At 62.2% G+C, this 19925-nt stretch overlaps 2 protein-coding genes across 2 annotated transcripts; one reads left to right on the top strand and one right to left on the bottom strand.

Annotated features, from left to right (window-relative positions):
• The first annotated feature begins 277 nt into the window (after nt 1–277).
• Nucleotides 278–3438, top strand: C1QTNF8 (C1q and TNF related 8). The gene is made up of 3 exons (XM_059691816.1): nt 278–317; nt 1827–2043; nt 2691–3438. Exons 1-3 carry the CDS (start codon nt 315–317, stop codon nt 3239–3241), a joined length of 771 nt encoding a protein of 256 aa, XP_059547799.1. The 5' UTR covers nt 278–314; the 3' UTR covers nt 3242–3438.
• Nucleotides 3439–9964: 6526 nt separating this feature from the next.
• Nucleotides 9965–11938, bottom strand: SSTR5 (somatostatin receptor 5). Its single transcript, XM_059691815.1, has one exon. It carries the CDS (start codon nt 11915–11917, stop codon nt 10820–10822), a length of 1098 nt encoding a protein of 365 aa, XP_059547798.1. The 5' UTR covers nt 11918–11938; the 3' UTR covers nt 9965–10819.
• Nucleotides 11939–19925: the final 7987 nt, after the last annotated feature.

Raw genomic sequence — 19925 nt, 5'->3', positions numbered from 1 at the left:
TCCACCAGTCCCAGACGTTCCCGACCCGACCCCGAGACCCACATGAGGGCACAGGGCTGGCAGGAGCACCCGGGAGCCCCTGTGGCAAGGCTATAGACCCTTGGGCAGGTAGTCAGCTGGTGGGGGGCAGACTGACGGCAGGCGGCAGGGCCCGTGAGCTCCTGCAGAGGCTCTGTAGCTGGCCCAGGGCCTGTTGGTCTTGGATGGCCCAGGGGAAACCGTGGGCGCCTGGTGCGGGCATGAAAGGGCTCTTTCACCGGCTGCTGGGCAGTGACACTGGAGGCAGCCAGGCAGGCAGCAGCACCGACGGTGAAATGGTAACAGGGAGCATGAGGGTGGGTGGGTATTCACAGCCGCCCAACCCAGGCTGGTCTTGCAGGGGTCTGTGCTCCCCCTGAGACCCCAGCAAGAAGGAGGCTCCAGCCCAGGCTGTCTTCTGGGCAGGCCAGGCGGCTAGGATGCCCAAGACCCCAGACTGCCAGAGGGGCGGGGTGGGATCCCCTGGAGACACCCACTCCTGTCCGGTCCCTCCATGGGAGGAATCCAGGAGGGTCTTGCAGGATCCAGTGAGGCTGGGAGGGCTAGTCAGGGTCTCCTGGGCGCTAGGGGAGGGTGGATAGAAGGGGGTCCCATCTGCCAGGGAAGCTAAGCCTGAAAGTGGGTCTCAGAAAGAGGAAGGACCTTACACTGGAATGCAGCCCCAGAGGGCTCCCTGGAGGAGGGTGCCTGGGTCTTTGCTCAGCAAGGTCGGGCTACAGAGAAGAGAGCAGACCCTTACCTCACGCGCCTGCCTGTGGCTGAGCCTCCCAGATGCAGCCTCTGGGGACACCAGGGCCCACTTGCTGGGGGAAACTGAGGCCCAGGTGCATGTGGGACTCACCCAGGGGCCCCAGCAGCTGCTGGTTGAACCGGGAAGCGGTGCCCTACCTGGCACGGGTAAGCCAGGTGTCGGGCAGGGTTTCCTAGGGGAGGGTGTTAGGAGGCAGGAGGCCCAGGGCTGGTGGGGGTTGAAGACCATCTTCTCCATCACAGAGTGGGGGGCCACATGGGCAGCCTTCCCACAAGCCCTCCTCCCCTCCCCTGGGAGCTTAGGGCTAGAGGGTGCTCTCTGCCCCGCTAGGCGGCAGCAGGAAACTGCCCCACACAGGCCCCACCCAACCAGGACCCAGGCCCAGCCTCAGGGGCGGGGGAACTGCGCTTCCTCGAAGCTGCCCCCCGCCCCCCAGGGCTCTGCCCGCACAAGAGGGTGGAGTCAGAGCCCCACCTCCGCCATCTGCCAGGTGCAAGGTCCCCAGCCATGGGGGCTTTGGGCACCAGGACTCCCCGGCTGCAGGCACTTCGGGTGCCTGCTACAGCCCAGAGTTAAGGCCCTGGGAGGGTGGAGGTGTACAGGGGGAGCAGCCCCGAAGAAGGAGCCGGCAATACCAGCTCGGACTGGGCGGGGCTGCCTGGGCCACTTTGCCAGGGGCTCTGGAAGGGCCGGTGTGAGCTGTCCCCCGTGCAGGCCCTCAGATTGGTGGTGGCCCTGGTGGTGCTGTGTGAGAAGGATTCTGAGGCCACATCCAGGTCTGGGTGAGAGAGTGTGGGGACTATGAACAATGTGTGTCAGGGGCAGGGGCTGAGATTCTGAGGAGGGCATGCCAGGCCTCTGTCGGGTGCAGGAGACACTGGCCCTGCCCACTGTGGCATCTCAAGGGCCCCAACTGTGTACCCCTCACAGATCCCATCTGCTGGCTTCTAGACAAGGGGGCACAGCCAGCTGCTGTGGGGTCTGGGGGCTCAGCTGGGTATCTCTTTCTCAGATGCCCTCCCCTCCCCTCTCCTAGGCTCCAGCCCAGATGGCAGCCCCTGGCCTTCTGCTCCTCCTGGCGCTGCCTACAGGGGCCTGGCCCAGGCTGGGGCCGCCCCATCGGCCATGTGTGCACTGCTGCCACCCGGCCTGGCCCCCAGCGGCCCCCGGCTCATACACCCCTGAGGGTGAGGGGGAGAAGTGGGTGCAGCTGCCCCACGTGCGGCCCACCATCGACATCTCAATCCTCAAAGGTGAGTGTCACAGAGAGGTGGCCCCACCCTGGTCCCTGCCCGCACAGGGGCACCACCCTGAGGCAGGGGAATGAAGGGGCAGGACAGAGCTCTGAGGCCCTGATTGAGCAGAGTGGTTCTGGGAAGGCACCTGGGGCCCAGGTAAGACACCTTGTAATGGTCATCAGCCCCCAGCCACCCCCTCAAGCGGGAAGCAAGGTGCTTGGAGAGGGGCTGTGAAGGGAGAGGAAACTGAGGTTCCCTTCAGTTTGCTCACCCACTCTGCATCGGCCCTCCCAGCCCAGCACCCACGGGGTGGGAGGGCTGGGGCCCCCTTAAGAGAAGGCAAGAGAAGCTGAGCTCAAGAGGGCCCCTTCCTGGGGTGAACAGCAGGCCACCAGAAGGCTGGACCTGGGTACCAATTTCCCAGCCTCCTCGTCTTTCAAAGCCCAGTTCAGCTGCCTGGACCCCTGTCATTCCCACTGTCCCTCCGTCCCCACGTGATCATCTGTACAGGCTCCAGAACAGCCACAACGTTGGGGTGCGGCCTCTCACCCATCATACGATTGGGAGACTGAGGTTCGGGGAAGTGAGGTCACCCACTAGGCCACGTGGCCAGCAAAGGGACCCCAAGCCTTGACCAGAGGCTTCTGCTTGCTCCCCTGCAGGTGAGAAGGGTGAGACGGGGGTCAGAGGCCGCTCCGGCAGGAGCGGGAAGGAGGGCCCACCGGGCTCCCCGGGTCTCCGGGGCCACAAGGGCCAGAAGGGGCAGGTGGGGCTGCCGGGCACCCCATGCCGGCGTGCCTACGCAGCCTTCTCGGTCGGTCGGCGCGAGGGGCTGCACAGCACCGACGCCTTCCAGGCTGTGCCCTTTGACACGGAGCTGGTGAACCTGGATGGCGCCTTCGACCTGGCGTCGGGCCGCTTCCTCTGCACGGTGCCTGGTGTGTACTTCCTGAGCCTCACCGTGCACACCTGGAATTACAAGGAAACCTACCTGCACATCATGTGCAACCAGCAGGCCACGGCCGTGCTGTACGCGCAGCCCAGCGAGCGCAGCGTCATGCAGACCCAGAGCCTGCTGCTGCCGCTGGCCGCAGGGGACGCCGCCTGGGTGCGCATGTTCAAGCGTGACCAAGACAACGCCATCTACGGTGAGCACGGCGACCTCTACATCACCTTCAGCGGCCACCTGGTCAAGCCTGCCACTGAGCTCTAGCGCTCGACGGCACTCACTCCCCAGACCCCCCGAGCCTGACCTCGCCCTCGCAGCCCAGGCGGATGCCAGTATGTTTGCGCGATGACTGTGCAGTGATTGCACACCAGTTGCATGCAGACGCTGAGCTGAGGGGTGTGGCAGGAGCAAGACAGGTCTGGGGGCCTGGCCTGGCGGGGGTGGGGACAGCAAGTGTCCACACTGAGAAATGGAGATGGAGACTGTGGGAGTGGGTGTTGGGCAGGGTGGGCGGGGGGTCTCTACATGCTGTGGCGTTTGCCTCCTGGTCAAGCGATATTTTGCTTATTAAAGGCTGTGCCAGCACCACTGCCTTGGAGACATTTGTAAAACACCTACTGGGTGCCGGGCTGGACACTGGGGAGTCCAGAGATCAAATGCAGACGTCAGCCCTCTCGGAGCTGATTCTAGCAGGAAACATGCTAATTCCATGGGTGTTAGAGGCTGGCAATTTGGGTGGGAGTGAGAGTCATGCCCTTGGGTGAACAGCAGTCCAGGTCTGGTGAGCTGATTTTCTGGGGTTCCCGGCATCCCCTCGTTTGTCTGGAATGAGCTGGATGGTGGAGGAAGACCACACCTCGATGTGTACCAGGGCCTGCAGGAGCCCGGGGAACCCCACCCCTCACCCTTAGATGTGGCTGAAGTTGGGGCGGGGCAATGATGAAGCAGTCACACCTACTCCCTGCAGGCATGGGCCCAGGGCAGTGGTCGGCAAACTGCGGCTCGCGAGCCACATGCGGCTCTTTGGCCCCTTGAGAGTGGCTCTTCCACAAAATACCAACTTCTGCGCATGGGCCACGAAGTTTCAATCGCACTGTACATGCGCGCCCGCACGTGGTATTTTGTGGAAGAGCCATACTCAAGGGGCCAAAGAGCCGAAAGGCCAGTGGTCGGCAAACTGCGGCTCGCAAGCCACATGCGGCTCTTTGGCTCCTTGAGTGTGGCTCTTCCTAAGCCTTAGGAGTACCCTAATTAAGTTAATAACAATGTACCTACCTATATAGTTTAAGTTTAAAAATTTGGCTCTCTAAAGAAATTTCAATCGTGGTACTGTTGATATTTGGCTCTGTTGACTAATGAGCTTGCCAACCACTGGGCTAGGGGAACAGAAGGCCTCCATCCATCCCCCAGGTTGGAGCCATCAGGCTGCCCCACCTTATAGCCCCTCTGAGTCTGTTTCTCTCCTGCCATGTGTCCCCCTGGCCACGCAGAACCGTCTGCCCAGCCCTCTGACCCCATCACTGCTGCCTCCTCCATGGAGACTTCCCTGGTGTCTCCTCCAGTGGCTGCTTCCTCCTGAGCAAGGATTCTGGGGGAATGAGGCCTCCAGGACCCTGGAAGGAGCCGCGTCTGGAATCACTAGAGCCTGGTGAGCTGGCTGAGGTCCTGAGCTATGTGGAGGTGGCTGGAGTTGCAGGCTGGCCGGCTGAGCAGGAGATGCCGGGGCCTCATAGAAGGGGTACAGGAGGCGATAGAAGGTGGCTGCTGAGAGCCCCAGGGCCCTCTCTCCCAAGGGTGCACCAGGAGCAGGCTGCCTGCCAGGTGGCCTGGGGCCTCTTGGCTGCTGGGTGGGCACAGGCCTACCTCAGTCCTCATCCACCTTTGGGGCGCAGCCTGGCTGGTCCTCCTCTCCCTCCACCCCTCCCATCAGGACCCCAGCCCATTATAAGATGAACCCCACATCCATCTGGCCCTGGGGCTGGAGAACCTTCTCAGGACAATGATCAGCTGATGGCGGGGTTAGAGGCAAGAAGAGGGTGGGGACCCCTCATCCCTTTCATAAACAGGCACCTCCTGCCCCTGCTCTGGGGAGGGGACGTGTGGGAACATGGCGGCCCTCCCCTGCCACCGTGGAGCTCCGTTATCCCACAGGACCATCAACCTCCAGCTGAGGCTGACAGGGACCTCCCCACCACCAGGGGGAGCGCCGAGGGAGGGACGGGGTCACAAAGGCTAGACAAGTGGGAAACGGAGGCCGGCAGGGGTCTGCAGAACCCCCAGGTGTATGCGGCGCTGGGAGCTGGCACTCTATCGGCTGGACTGTCCCCGCTAAGAGCGGCCTGGACAGGGGATGGGCGAGAGGAGGGCCCCCTTTGCTGTCCATGCAAGGCCTGTTTGAAAGTGGAGGGCTCCCTGCCAGCCGCCCCCCCACCCCCACCCCCGAAGCCCAGGCCTGCAGCCTCTGGAGCAGCGGGCCCCCCTCGGCACACCAGGGGGCCTGCCCCATATGTCCCTCTGGCCTACTGAGGAGAGCAGGGGCTCCTGGGGTCCCCACATTCAGGCCCTACAGCTCCATAAGGAAGCAGACCTGGGTGGGGCGGTGACTCCAGACCCTTAGTGCCAGTCCGGGCTCCCTCCTGGGCCCTGGGTTCAGACAAAACAGGACCCTGCCTTGAAAAGCCACGGACACAGAGGTCAGGTCAGACAAGTGCCTGTGCCTGGAGACCCAGCCCCTCAAGGGGCTCAAAGGGGACCCCTGGCCTGGGAACCCAAGGCTGGACCAGACCCTGCCATGGTACATGGCAGGCAACAGCAAAATTGGGGGGTTGGGGGAATCTTACAGTCAAGGATGGAGGGCAGAACGTCATGGGCTGCTGCAGCTATGGCCCCACTACAGACAGGAGGGGCCGCGGGGGCTGAGGGCCCCGGGGCCGGAGTGCCCAAGCCTCAGGCTGGACTTTGTGTCCTTTTATGGCTGGAATCGCCGGAAACGCCCGGGGTGCTTGGCAACCTGTGGGCACATCAGGAGCGAGTGCTCATGGGGGACAGGGTGGCAGACAGGGTTCTGCTGTGAGATAAATGTGCCTGAGCAGGAATGGGGGCCTGTGGGGGGATTGGAAGGATCCCGCCTCCCGCAGGCCTCCTGGCACCTGCACTCCCCTCCCACCCTGACCAGGAACCGCAGACCCGCTGTGTGTTGGGGGCCAGCCTGGCCAGGAGGGGCCGGGAGGGAAGCCCCTGTCTGCCAGCTCCAAACGACGCCTGTGTTCTCTCCAGCCGCCTGCTGAGGGCCACGCCAGGGCCCCCAGAGCAGCAGAGGTGGGGTCTAGAGGCAGGGCCACGAGCGGCCGTTGTGGGGCAGGAGAAGTCTGCAGGCCTGGCAGCCACGCTACCTCCTTTGAACCTCACGGCGTGAATCCGCTGTTAGAGCAGCCGGGCAGGTGGACACTGGGGCATCCGGGCCGAGCGTTGAGGGACAGGCCCTGCTCCGCTGCTGACGCAGGAGGGCAGAGTAGGTCAGGCGAGGAAGGGCGCCCGACAACCTCCAAGTGCCAAAGCGACCACGTCCTCAGAGACCCGGGGGTGTGGAGGCGTGTCCCGAGCGAGGCCAAGACCCCACCGAGAGCCTCAGGACTTGTCAGGGAACCTGCCAGAGGGCACTGCCCATGAGTCTAGGATGAGAAGGCAGTGCCTGCGTCACCCCACAGCCTCCAGGTTTATTTATTACAAAACAAACAAACAAACAAATAAAAAGTGACTGAGAACTGGGGCAGGGTGGGGCCGGAGGGGTCAAGGTCACCATCTCTGCGAAGTGATGAAGGGCCCAGAGACACAAAGGTCAACGGGCCCTGCTGCCCTGACACCTAGAAGACGAACGAGGAGTTGACCCCAATCAGAACAGCAAGCGGGCAGCCCCCACGGTGTGCTTCGGTCGAAATCAGGAACGACATGCATGCGCCGAGGGAAAAAAGCCGGAAAAACACTCGAATACCGGGACAGCCCGGCGACCTCTTGAGAGACAGGATCATGTCTGGGAGCCAATTACCCACACTAGGTCTCTTCGTTTAGCGGAATTCCAATAAAACATCCATGTACAAAATTTAGGTGAAATTCATATAATAAAAGTTACCATTTTAAAGTGAACAACTTAATGGCATTTTGCACTTTCACAGTGTTGTGCAACTACCAGCTCTATCTACGTCTAGAATATTCTCATGATCCCCAAAGAAACCCGGGACCCCATTAGCAGTCACTCCATAACCCCTCCCCCAAATATCAAGGAAGAGATCCTCTGATCTCCCCCCAAGACAGGGGTCATGGGAGGGAGGTTCGCTCAGGTGGAGCCCTTGCCCCCCCAACTTTGGGACCCATCCAGGTGCCCAAATGGCGCCCTCAGACCTCCACCAGCACAAATCTGGCAAATGCATAGCTGCCACCTCATCTCCAGACACACAGCCTGAAGGAGGGGAGAAGAAGGGCCAGGCACAGGGGGAGCAAGGTGCTGGAGTGGCATGAGTGTCCCAGGACAAGGAGGGGCGGGGGGCACCCCCTCAGGCTCCTGGGCAGTCTAGGACCCTCAAGGTAAGGTCCCCATCTGGGCAGAGACCCCATCATTCAATGTCAGTTATTCATTCAACAAACACCTTTCAGAGCTGTGGTAGCTGGACCAGCCCTCAGGAGCTGGGGGATGGCATCGGCCGTCTATACAAGGCAGGACAGTGCCCGTGGGCCTGATGGAGAGGGGGGGGCTTGGGGAGGACCCCTCGACCCCAGCAGCCAAGGTGGAGGAGGGGTGGTGGGTCATGGATCCAGCTGTCTCTCCAGGTCCTCATCTCCATCCAGCCCTGGGCTCCGCGGTTCTGCGGGAGCCCTGCTCAGTATCTTTCAGTCGCTAGGGCACCCCCCAAGGACATTACTGATCTCCGTGGCCCCGGGTTCCTGTGGCAAGTCCTTCCTGATGTCTCCCCTTCCTCCGCTTGTGGTTCTGCCCCGGACCCCACCCAGGGCACCCCGACATAGCTCCTGCTGATAGGGGTTGGGCCGGGAGTGCAGCCTCGGTTAACCACAGGGCAGATCGACCTTGGTTTCCCTCATGGTGGGGATGCAACACCTGCTCTGCGTGCGGGGCTATGCTGCCGTCGCACCACACGCCCACCCTGTGCCCAGCCCCGCCAGGCAAACAGAGCCCTCCTGCTCTGCACCCCACCCCCGAGGCAGCCGGATTTCCTGAGCAAGGTCATTGTGGAAGCCACTGGAGCCCATTGGCCAATAAAACCCATCGATGCAGAGAGAGAGCCCATAAAACAGGTCACCCTCCCCAGAGGGTACGTGCTCTGTGTCACACCCACCCCACTCAGGGCTGGAGCCAGGACCTGCAAGCAGTGTGGCTCCGTCCGCAGCCTGTGCTGGGTGTGGGAGGGCAGCAGGGCTCCCACCAGCTCCCAGGGCTCATGCTCCCCTGGGGCACTCCTGCTCTGCCCCTCGTAGCCCTGGGGCAGGGTCCTCATCCCCTCCCGCTCAGTGGCCCACCCTCACCCAGGCATCTGCAACTGTCCACACTAGCCAAGCCTCTCCTCACTCCCACAGACCCGGGGTCCGCAGGCTGCCCGGAACCCCCTGGAACACCCCACAGGCTCCCCACCCTGGGTCCATCAGGCCCAGGCACAAACACACACTCACCCCCCCCCCCCGGCAGGAACAGATCAGGGTGCTGCTGGCATCTGCACACCCCACATGGTGCTCTCAGCTGGCATGGCCTTGGGGAGGGAGCTCGTGCAGTTGAATCAATTGGGGGAAATTGATCTGGGCAAGATTTCCGAGCCATCTGCTCACTCCCCGAGTCATTTTGATCCCAGGGAGGCCTGATCATGGGGTGGGGACGGCAGGTTGGGCTGGCCTCAGTTTCTCCTGGGGCACCCACCCCTCCCCGGGATGCCGGTCCCTAGAGTGGGTGATGGTGGGTTTGGCCACCAGCTCCCAGTGATTCCAATCCCAGGCTCTGTGGACCCCACATGGAGGAGCCGCCCCCACTCCTTGGAACTGAGCCCAGGAGTGGGGGAGACTCAGCCTGGGTCCCTCAAGGCGGGCAGGTCCCCACACCCAACAACCATGAAGGAGCTGACCCCCAGCCCCCACCCTTAGAGGCCAAATTCAGATCCCACCCCTCCCAGGAAGTGAGAGGGGCTGCCCCTGCCCAGCCCAAGGCAAAGGCCCATCATTTCTTTTAATCCCTATTGTTTACACCTTCCACGATGGCATCATCTAAGTGCCCACTGATCACTTCTGGCTGGTGTTTGCCCACCCCCGTCCTGCCTCCTCCGATCCACGAGCTCTGATTTGCATTGGCTTCTTGGCTCCGGGCACAATATTTGCTTTGGGAAAGAGTCAAACCTTTATTCTCTAATTTATTCAGGAGAGTGGTTGTCAAACACCAGCGCCCTCATTACACCGCCGTGTTTCCAGGGTTTGGCCTCTGTCTGGAATCGGTGGGGTCGGTGGGGAGGCCCAGCAGAGCTGTCTGGCCTTTCCCTGCCCAGCACAGCTCCCCCTGCCCCTTGTGCCCTCCTGAGGCGGGTTCCTGCTCTGGGCTGACAGAAGCTCGAGTGAGGTGGCACTGGCCAGGGCTGTCCCAGGCAGGGGGTCTGCTGGTTGAGTCAGCCCGGAACTCTGGTCCTTTTCCTTCCAGCCTTGGATAGAGGCCAACGGCACCAGGCCCCCAGCAAGGCTCGGGCAGTCCTCTCTGGGACCCCGTTGTGGCCTGAGTAGGGGGAATTGCTGGTACTTCTGGAGGGTCGATGGGGCCACGCTAGCCCGGGGGGTGCGGAATTCCTCAGGGGCCTGGCATTTGCTGGCATTTGCATCTACCCACACAGCCTTTCTCGGCCGGCTGCTATTTGCACTGAGAGGCCGCTCCCGCACTGCTGTCTGGATATTTCTCCTCTTCTGCTTTCATCCCCTGCCACTCCAGCCCAAAGCCCCTGCTGCCCTCACGGGCCCCTCCCAGGACAGCCCCTCCCAGTGACCTAGGCCCCCTGCACTGAGCCCCTCTGGACATCTGTGCCCCCACCCACAAACCCAGAAACCTGGGGGCTAACAGTGCACCCCCAACCTCGGCTCCTCCCTCTCCCTCTGTACTTGCTGCCTTCCCCACCCAACCCCACCATGGAAGCCATGGCTCCGCCCCTCGCTGCCCCAAGGGGACTGTGGGTAGCAGGAAGGGAGGTGCAGCAGCAGGGGTGGGCCAGCTCCTGAGTCTCCTCTGGCATCCATCACCCTTTGTCACTGCCTGGGGCATTTGCAGCTTCTGTTCTTCACACCTGCCATGTCCAACGTCAACAAGCTCCCAGGAGCCGGGAGCCGGGGGCACAGGCCAGAAGCCAGCACAGCGGAGTCTTTAATTTCATGGTGTAGCACTTGACGCTGACCAGGTGGCTGACCAGGTGGCACTGGGCTGACAAGAGGGTGGAGGCTGCAGGGGGGGGGCAGGTATCACCCTGTTACACTTATGACCACTTCCCTGGCCTGGGAGGCTGACACAGGCTGGGGCAGGGCCAGAGGGTCGAGATGCCCTGACCATTGCCTGGACCCCCTGGGCCTCTGCCACCCACCCCCTCAGGCCCCGTGACCCCAGCTTGCCCAACAAGAACAGACAGGTGGAGTGGCAGCTTGTCACGGCAGGACCACCCACAGCATCATTCCAGACAGCTGCCCTCACGCCTCGGAGAGTATTTAGGCTGCTGGGGAGCACCTCAGCAGGTCCCCGAATCTCAGGGAAGGGCTCGGCCCAGCAGGAAACCCAGACCGGGCGGGGCAGGGGTGCCGGGCCTGGCCCATCAGTACCCCTCACAACCTACTGGTCTGCATGAGCCCGTTGGCCTCTGAGCTGCATGCAGCCAGCGTGGCCTCCTGTAGCCGGCTGCTCTTGTCGGGCCGCGGCTCCGTGGCATCCACGTCCTCAGTGCCATAGCCCTTTCGGAAGCACAGAACCTTCCGGAAGCTCTGGCGGAAGTTGTCGGAGAGGAAGCCGTAGAGCACAGGGTTGGCACAGCTGTTGGCGTAGGACAGGATGACCACGAAGAAGTAGACACCCGCGGCGGCGGGCTCCTCGGGCAGGACGATGGCCAGGTTGACGATGTTGATGATGAAGAAGGGCAGCCAGCAACCCACGAACACCAGCACCACCACCACCACCATGCGAGTCACCTTGCGCTCCGAGCGCCGCCGCGTGGAGCCCACACGCACGCCGGACGCCTTCACCTTCACCACGATGAGCAGGTAGCACAGGCAGATGACCAGCAGCGGCCCGAAGAAGCCCAGGACGGACGTGTAGATGATGAAGACGGCGCCCCACAGGCCCACGGGCTCCGGCCAGCTGAGGTTGCAGGTGTCCCAGCCCTCCTGGATGTCCGCGAAGACCACCAGGGGCAGAGACATGAGCAGCGAGAAGGCCCAGACCGCGGCGCTGGCCAGCTTGGCCACCCGTGGGCGGCGCCACTGCGTGGAGCGGATGGGGTGCACCACGGCCAGGTAGCGGTCCACGCTCATGATGGTCAGGCAGAAGATGCTGGTGAACTGGTTGATGCCGTCCAGCGTCATCACCAGGCGGCACAGCACGGGGCCGAAGGGCCAGTAGGAGACGGCATTCTGTGTGGCCAGGAAGGGCAGCCCCAGCATGAGGAGCACGTCGGCCACCGCCAGGTTGAGGATGTAGATGTTGGTGACGGTCTTCATCTTGGCGTGGCGCAGCACCACGTAGATGACCAGCGCGTTGCCGCCCAGCCCCACCACGCACACCAGCAGGTAGAGCACCGGCACCACCACCGCTCGGGCCCCCGGCGAGGATGCGGGCCCCGCCATCGTCCCGTTCTCCCCGCCGCCGCCGCTGGTGGCCGCTGAGGTGTTCCAGCCGGCCGGTCTGGAGGTGGGGAACAGCGGCTCCATCGCCACCAAGGGCAGGGGACTGTCCTCTCTGCAGGAGCAGAAGGAAGGATGCTGGCAATTAATCGGACAGCCAGGCCCTTCCTCCCCCCCGGCCCCGCCCACCTGCCCCAGGAGGCGCAGGATTACCCCATGCCGCAGGGTAAACACGATTACTCATGTTCAACTTGGCTGGGAATCACATTAAGCAAATTGTTTGGAAAACAAGCCGGGAGAGGAAGGAGCAGGAAGATAGCTGCTGTGAGCGGAGACATTGACATGTCGTCCGATGATACTGCAATGACTCGCAGAGATCTCACCACCCCTACGCCTCCCACCTCCCTGGATGGTTCCCGGAGTCTGAGGCCAGCCCCTCTCCCTGCAGCACCACGACCGCACCTCACAGGTAAGGGCTGAGTATGGCAGGTGTCACCTCCTCGAGGACTTTCAGGGACCCTCCTCCGGGACAGAGGGAGTAATTAGCCAGCCCAGACATCGGCTGGGCACGGCCCTCACACCCAACCGGTGCCACCTGGAAGTGCAGCAACACCTGCCGAGCCCTGCTCTCCAGGGTGACCCCAAAGCTGAACTCTGGGTGACCTCCTGTGACCATCAGGAAGGTGCCAGGCCTCGCCTGTGGCCAAGAAGCCAGACCTCGGGCTGCAGAGGTTTTGCCAGCGTCCACCTGGCTCCCAGGAACACTGTCCTCTGGTAAGCAGCATCCGTGCCACCGCGGCCCAAGAGGAGTTGGTTTCCCTGCCCCCACAGCTGCCAGCCAGCCCACTCGCTGCAGCACGGATGTCATTCTGCGAAGGAAATGACCCGAGAAACCGCTGTACAGTGTGCTAGCATCGCGGCCGCGAGGGACACACTCCGCGTGCTCTGTGGTGGGCCCATCACCTCCACGGCAATGGCAGCGTTTCCTCAGCCTCAGGCAGAGGCCGCCATGCTGGAGCAGGCAGAACGGACCCCCCGCCCCCCCTACACACACACACACACACACACACACACACACACACACACGTTGTAAATAGGGAACACAAAGTGGACAGAGTACTAGTAAATACCAGAATGATAGCTCGTGCCGCAGGGCAGGAGGAAATGCATGTGTGGGCGCGCCAGGCACATGTGTGTAAAGGAGAAGGCAGAGAGAGCGAACAGGGAGAGAGAGTGTGAAAGGGGGCGATTCGGGGAGGCTGCGTGGAAGGAAAGACTTCAGCTGTGTGATGGGTTTTGTAGGAAAAGAGCTGAGGCAAAGACGGGGAACATGAACCCCTGCCGCTCAAGGTGATCAGCGCGCCTGTTTGTTGTAGAGTTTCTGTATTTTTCTGTGTGTTTAGGGTAGTTCACAACAATGGTGATGATGACAAAATAAACACCTCCATTGACAAGAGGGAAAGGAGAAAGGGGACACAGGTATAGCTGATGTCTCAGGCCCCCAAGGGATGGGGAGTTAGCGGGGGCCCGGACAAGACCCCGAAAGGGGCTGGAAAAGGGCCATGATGACCCAGCCAGGGCCGCTCAGGCCCAGCAGCCCCCTGGAGCCTTGCTCAGCTAGCCCAGTGCCCCCGAGTCACCTCAGAACAGAGGATGCGCCCAGCAGCTGCTGGTTCTGAGTTTGGGGAGGCGGCTGAAATCTGATAGACAAGTGTTGGGGGCAAGGCAAGCCCAGGATAATTAACATCGACAACGACAGAAAGAAACCCTGTTCTCTCGTGGGCAGCACACTAGCTTTGCCAAGTCCACTTGGCTGACCGACGCTAGGAAGCATGACCTAGGAAATCAACAGGGGGAAGCTGGCCCAGCAGATCCATTTCAGGTGAAATAATAATACTATGACTGAATAATCATGTCCAAACTGTGTTTGACATGTGTAGGATCCTCCATGAGGCCTGGATAAACATATTGTGAAACAAATGTGGCTTCCGGTTAAGAAGCAAATGAACAAGTGTGCTAGGTGTGTTCTTGAAAATGACAACTCTTGGATGTGGAAAATCATCGTTTGGGGAGGGGGGGGAGTGTATCCAGTCTGGATACAGTTGAAGAGAGAATCGGGGAATCGGAAGAGGAGCTGAGGGAGTTCTTCAGGATGTGATGCCGAGAGGAGGCAACGGCAGAGGGCTCTGAGCCCTGGGGGGCGTGCACAGGCCCATCATTCAGAGGATGGCTGGGCCCCTGTGGAACTGACCAAAGGCAAGAGCCCTGCTCGGAAGCACAGACCTGTCGGGAACAGAATACAGTAAGTGTAAGACAGTGTCAGAGCGTTAAGGAGAAGGAGAAAATCCTGGAGAACGCCCGTAGGGAGGCAAGAGGAGACCTCGAGGCGTGAGGACCAGGAGGGCTGTGGGGCTCAGGGGCCACAGGAGCTGGCGGGAGAGGGAAGTGTCACCCGAATCCCTCACCACGAGGGGAGAGAGACATTTTCTGTGTTTTGCTGGATTGGTTGCTCCTGGCGCTAAGCACCCCTTGCTGTGTGTTGTGTCCTGGTGGGAAGCATGTGACCAAAACTCTATGCAAAAAGGGCAAAAGTATGATGTTTGGGGACAACTGCGTTTCAAGACAAAGGGGTCCCTGGGGTGGTGCTCTGAGCCCTCCGTCAGAGGGTGCTGCCAGGTGGGGGGAGCCCACACTTCCCCGGGGTCTTTCAGGCTCTCGGGGCTGCCTAAGGCGCGCTCCTGTAAGAAGGGACTCAGCCTGCTGAGCTTGGCTCCCCGTGCCTGGCACAAAGGGCCCTCCTCACATTTAAAAGAAATCCCCAAGGGGCTTTGAGCCCATTCTACACGGGACCAAACGGGGCGCTGTGGGGAGAAGGAGCCCCCCAAAGGTGTCCTGTTCACCCTGTCGGGGGGTGCGGGGCTCAGATGTATCTGGGGTCTGGGTCTCCAGGCTGCTGTGGCTGAGTGTGCCTTTGATTCTCAATCAGATACACATCTTGTCTTCACGAAGCTCTCAGCAGCTCAGGGCTCCTCGGAAGATGCTGCCGCCAGGTGCCCAGGCCGCCCAGAACCCAAAGTGGGCAGAGCAGACTGCCAGCCCCCCCACCGCCACCCTCCCAAACACCCCACCTCCTGGTTAGACTCAAGAGCGATGCAAAACAAAATTAGGCCACTGTTACTGAGTCTGCCTCTTAGAACATTATTGCACAAGGGCCATTATTCAGGACTTGCCATTTTAGTCACAGAAATTACACGCTCATGGAAAAATTGTCTCTGAGGCCCCTTCCCCTGTGGATGGGGGATTCAATGGGGGGGAGGGGCTGTGGAACTGACCATGAACCAATGCTGGGGGCTGACTCAGACCTCCCACCAGGAAGGGAGCGCCCAACCCACTCATGTGGCACAGGGAACACAGCGGTGCCTCCATCCCCTGCCCCAGTATACCCACCGCACTGCCCCAGCGATCCTGGGTAGTCATGCCCCTTCTCTGAGCCCTGGCTTCCTGTAACAGGTGATCCTATAACATGCAATTTCGCTGAACAGAGTCAACACGCGCAGGTGTGCAGGATGCTGCCTGCAGTGGCGGCACACAGTGGGTTCTCCAGAACTGCTGCCACTCGCCTGCCCCAAACAGCCCAGCATCTCCTCCCCAATGTCAGGAAAGGCACCTGCCCAGAGCTCCTTGGAGAAGTGGGCAGAGCCTTCCCAGGGGCCTGGGCACAGAGATGGGCCTCAGTGCTCCAGCACTCCATGCCAGAGTGAGGTCCGGCCTGTGCCCGCCCCCAAGCCCCGCCCAGGCTGGCCCCTGGCGAAGTCAGCCGCATCCTCCACGTGACATGGAGAGCCCACGCCTCACCTGGGAGGTAGCAGATTCGCAGGTGCTGCCCTCCCCCCACACACACAATTAGGGCAAATGTGGGGACAGCTAGGCTAAGAGGAGGCCCCATGGCTCCTGCCCTCCTGCCCTCCCCCCACATGCTCCATCTGTCCTAAGGCAGCCTGAGGTCAGGCCCAGATCCCCTCCTCACGGGAGGGACACTGAGGCGGGTGTGGGGGGCTGCACGCCCAGGACATTCCCGCACTACCTTCTGCTCCGCACACGGCACCAGGAATCTAGGTCATTACTTCACCAGGAGCCGATGGCGGGTCATGGTCATTGGGGCTACCCACCTCCTGCTGCCTGGGAGGCTCCCAGTCCTTCCCCGAGGGGCTGGCCGCCCCGGGAACCTGTTTTCAGAAGAGTCTGAGCTGCAGCAAGAACCGCCTCAAACTCTGGGCAGTGCCAGCTCCTGGCTCTCGCCCTTGCTGAGGGCCCCAGGCTGGCGGGCTGGCCAGGGCAGCGGGCCAGCCAGGTGAGCAGGGGAGGGCACCCTGGTCCCTGGCAGGGGTGGGGGGGGGCTGGGGGGCGAGGAGGCAGCACCCAGGTGGACTTCCAGGGCATGTGCTCCCTCTGGGGAGGGGGCAGGAGGGCTCCAGAGCACAGGTGCCCAGACCTGGAGGAGCGGGTGCTCCATTTCCAGCGGGCAGGGGCGGCACCCCCTCCTCCCCCTCCCCTCCCCTCCCAGCGCGAAGCACCTGCTCCGCCTGAATCTTCCCACCACGGGTGCCTCCTCTCCACAGAGCAGCAGACCCCAACGCCACCGCCAGTGCCCCCCTCGCACGCATTGGCTCCTGCTCCCTCCCAAGCTCCTGCTCCCTCTGTGTTCTGCTCTCCCCACCCACCTCCAGCCACAGCCTTGCAGGAACCGCCCACCCTCCGCAGCCCCAGGGTGAGCCCACTGCGGTGAGATCAGGCCGGGAGAGGCTCGGTGGGCAACCTCACTGGGGCCCTCTACCCTGACCCTGGCACACCAGGTCCCAGGCCGGCAGACGGCGAGGGTGGGGAGTGAGGGAGTGGGTGGGGATGCGGCGGCTGAGGCTGGGAGGGAAGGGGAGAGGCTCCAGGCAAAGGTAAGTGAACCTCAGAGGTGCACAGGGGGCGCCTGGGGGGCAGGGGGAGCCACAGGTGGTGGGGGCGGTGCGATCCTGGGCGCAGGGTAATGAGACCCCCCCCCCAGAGGATAAGTGATCTGTGCGGGACCCCTCCCCCCAGGATGGGGATGTGGGAGGGGTGGGCGGAGGCTGGAGGAGGGGCAGGGGCATGGCACTCACCAGCAGGGCGCCCTCTGGCCGGTGGAGCCCAGTGCCTGCTGCTGTGCCGTCAGGGCTTTGGGGCGCCAGCGAGAGGCAGGGTGGGCGGGGCCAGCAAGCAGGCAGGTTGGGGGGGTGGCGTGGGGCTGGTGCAGGATGGGCTGGGGGCTGGGGGCAGGCACTAAGCTCCCTGCAACACCAAGCCCTGTACATCTGTCCCTCTCTGTCTGTCCATCTGTCCATGCTCCTTCTTCAAGCCTTCGCATGTTATCCTGTAGTCCTGGTGCCTGTGGGGCAGCCATGTGGGATGAGGGTAGCAAGCAAGGGCCAGGCTGCATGTCCTCCCCAGATGGGAAGGCGGTCTGCGTGTGCACACGCATGTGGCCTGTCACACACCCAGCTGATTCACACAAACCCTCTGGGTGTGTGTCAGTGGGAGACTCACAGTTGCTGGCTTTCCCAGGTGCCCAGCCTGAGCTGGATGCTGCAGACATTGCCGGGGACTAAAAGGAAAGCCCTATTCCAGGAGCTCCGGGAGCGGCAAAGAAGGTGATAAACCCAAAAGAATCTGTTGTTATGGTTCATCCTGACCCGAGGATATTTTTTCCCATTGATTTTTTTAGAGAGTGGAAGGGAGGAATGGGAGAGAGAGAGAGAGAGAGAGAGAGAGAGAGCGCTGGCACTGGGGCTGGGAATGAAACCCCAACCCAGGTATGTGCCCTTGACTGAGAATCAAACCCGTGACCCTTTGGTTTGTGGGCCAACGCTCTACCACTGAGCTACACGGGCCAGGGCAAACCAAAAGGAAGTTTTAACAGAGGAACTTCCAGATTGTCATAAGTACCGTGTGGTGAGAAGGATACTGAGAAAGAGAGAGCCATGGGGACAGGAAGGCCAGGCACAGCCCCTTAGGGAGGGGCCTGACTGCACTGAGGGTGCCCGGGGAAGGAAGACTCCGCAGAGGGACTAACAGACGCAGAGCCCCTGCGGCAGGAGTGAGCTCGGCCGCTCATGGGGCTGTGCAGGGGGGGGAATGGGGCAGCCATGGGAAGGGACAGAGATGGTAGAGCCAGGCCAAGCAAGGGGTGTGACCTGACCTCGAACTGAGGGAGGGCCTTGGGGGTCTGAGCACACCGGGGACCACTGGACTTGTGTCCTGAGAAGGCCGTCTGGCCTGAGAGGTCCGCTCTGTCCTCCACGTGCACAGAGCTCAGAGCGTGTCGAGGTCGGGGAGTGGCGAGCCTGTGCAAGCTCTCACGTCGCCTGGGCGCCCACCTGTGGGCAGGGTCCGTGAGCTCTGGCTCCTTGGCCCTCTTGCCCTATACAGGGTTTGCCCCCTCCATGGGTTTGTCGGGATTCAGGGGGGACAGGAGCCAGTGTGAAAGCCCAGGCCCATTTTTCTGGGGGCTGGTTCTGGGAGGCAACACACCCTGGTGGATTAAGCTGTGCCCTATTCCACACCCTGTCCCGTCTCATACTCCCCACTCCTTTCTCCTGCTTCCTGGGGTCGCCTCCCAAATCGCACCCCCAGACCCAGGCTCTGCCTTGGCAAGGCAGGCAAGTGAGCTGGCCACGTGGCTGCCCAGGCAGGGGCTGGGCGGGGAAGCCTGGTGTGCACACCTGAGCCAGGGGCTGTGCTGGCCCCGTCCCCGCCCTCTGGATCCAGCGGCCCCATCCAGTTCTGGGGCTCCCTGAGTAACTTCTGTGATCCCACTGTCCAGGGATGCGGGGTCCTATATGAGAGTGGGCGCCCCGTGCTGTCCCTTGAATGGAGGAGCATTGCAGGGGTGAGGAGGGGCAGGCATAGGCTGTCTTGTCCATAGGCCGTGTCTTTGCACTGCTCTGTGGGTAGGTGGGTGCTTGGTCCAGTCACAGCCCAGGATCAGGCCGGGGCACCCCAACACCCTAACACCAAAGTGGTCTCACCCAGGCCCTCTCTGACAAAGGAAGGAAGGTGCTCATTCCAGGGCCACCTCCCCCTGCTGCCCCAGGCCTCTGGCAAGAGCCCCCTCCCCTCTCAGCCCCGAGCCTGAGCCCCAGGAGGATCAAGGGAGGTGACGCCCAGGGACACTGCAGAGGTCACACCAGCGCTGGCGGGAGGAGGGCGAGGATTAGTGGCAGTCAGGAGCCATGGCAACAGGACAGGTGGCCCGATGGGCTCCCCAGGGACGACCCCTGGACCCCTTGCATGGGGACCCCCACCCTAGCTGTGAACTCTTCCCTGGCCTGGGGTCCCCCATTTTCAGAGGCTGAGGCCAGAGGCTGCTGGACAACGTCTGCCCCTCTCACAGCCACCCATGCCAGGCTCAGCCATGCTGTGAGGCTCCGTGATTATTCAAAAGCGACGGAGGCCGACTCCAGTCTACCTGGAACACCCAGAGGCCCCCTGTCTGTGTCCCCAGGGTCCCCAAGCTGGGGCGGGCCCTGGCAGCTGCGAGGCACTCTCTGTCCTCTGGCCAAGCTGGCCCTCCCCCCACTCCACCGACGGGCATGCTGCCTCTCACCTTTGCCCTGGCTGTGCCCCTGCCTGGTGTCCCCCATCTCCCTTTCCCCATTTAATGCACCTGTCCGTCTGCATGCCCCTCTCTCCAGGAAGCTCCCCGGGCTGCCCCACATGGGTTGTCTGCCCCTTGGCCGCCCGCTACTCCCAGACCACATCCCTTGGCAATGTCTGTCCTGGTTGCAGGTGTGAATGCTGGTGAGCAAATGTCTGCCCCCCTCCATCGTGCAGATGTCACTGTGGGTTCACGGGAGGCAGGTGCCTTCTGCAGGTGCCTGAGCCCCTGAGGGTCTGGGGGAGGCTGGCTGGCCCTGGTCTTAAGGCTTCAGTGGGCACCTCCTTAAAACAGAGGCGCATTCACATGCAGCTTCCCAGGCCGCCCGGCCTTCAGCATGGCAGGGCTTCACCCACAGGGCTTACTGGGCACTGGGCCAGGCTCCATCCAGGCCCAGGGATGGAGGTGGGA

This window comes from Myotis daubentonii, chromosome 4 (assembly GCF_963259705.1).
Source record: "Myotis daubentonii chromosome 4, mMyoDau2.1, whole genome shotgun sequence".
Taxonomy (NCBI): Eukaryota; Metazoa; Chordata; class Mammalia; order Chiroptera; family Vespertilionidae; genus Myotis; species Myotis daubentonii.
Note: the sequence above shows the minus strand (reverse complement) of the source record. Positions and strands in the feature narration are given on the sequence as shown.

Coding starts and splice junctions, on each gene's coding strand:
- C1QTNF8 (XM_059691816.1), top strand. Junction 2,044..2,690: donor CGACATCTCAATCCTCAAAG/GTGAGTGTCACA, acceptor GCTCCCCTGCAG/GTGAGAAGGGTGAGACGGGG.
- SSTR5 (XM_059691815.1), bottom strand. CDS start 11,917: ATGGAGCCGCTGTTCCCCACCTCCAGACCGGCCGGCTGGAACACCTCA.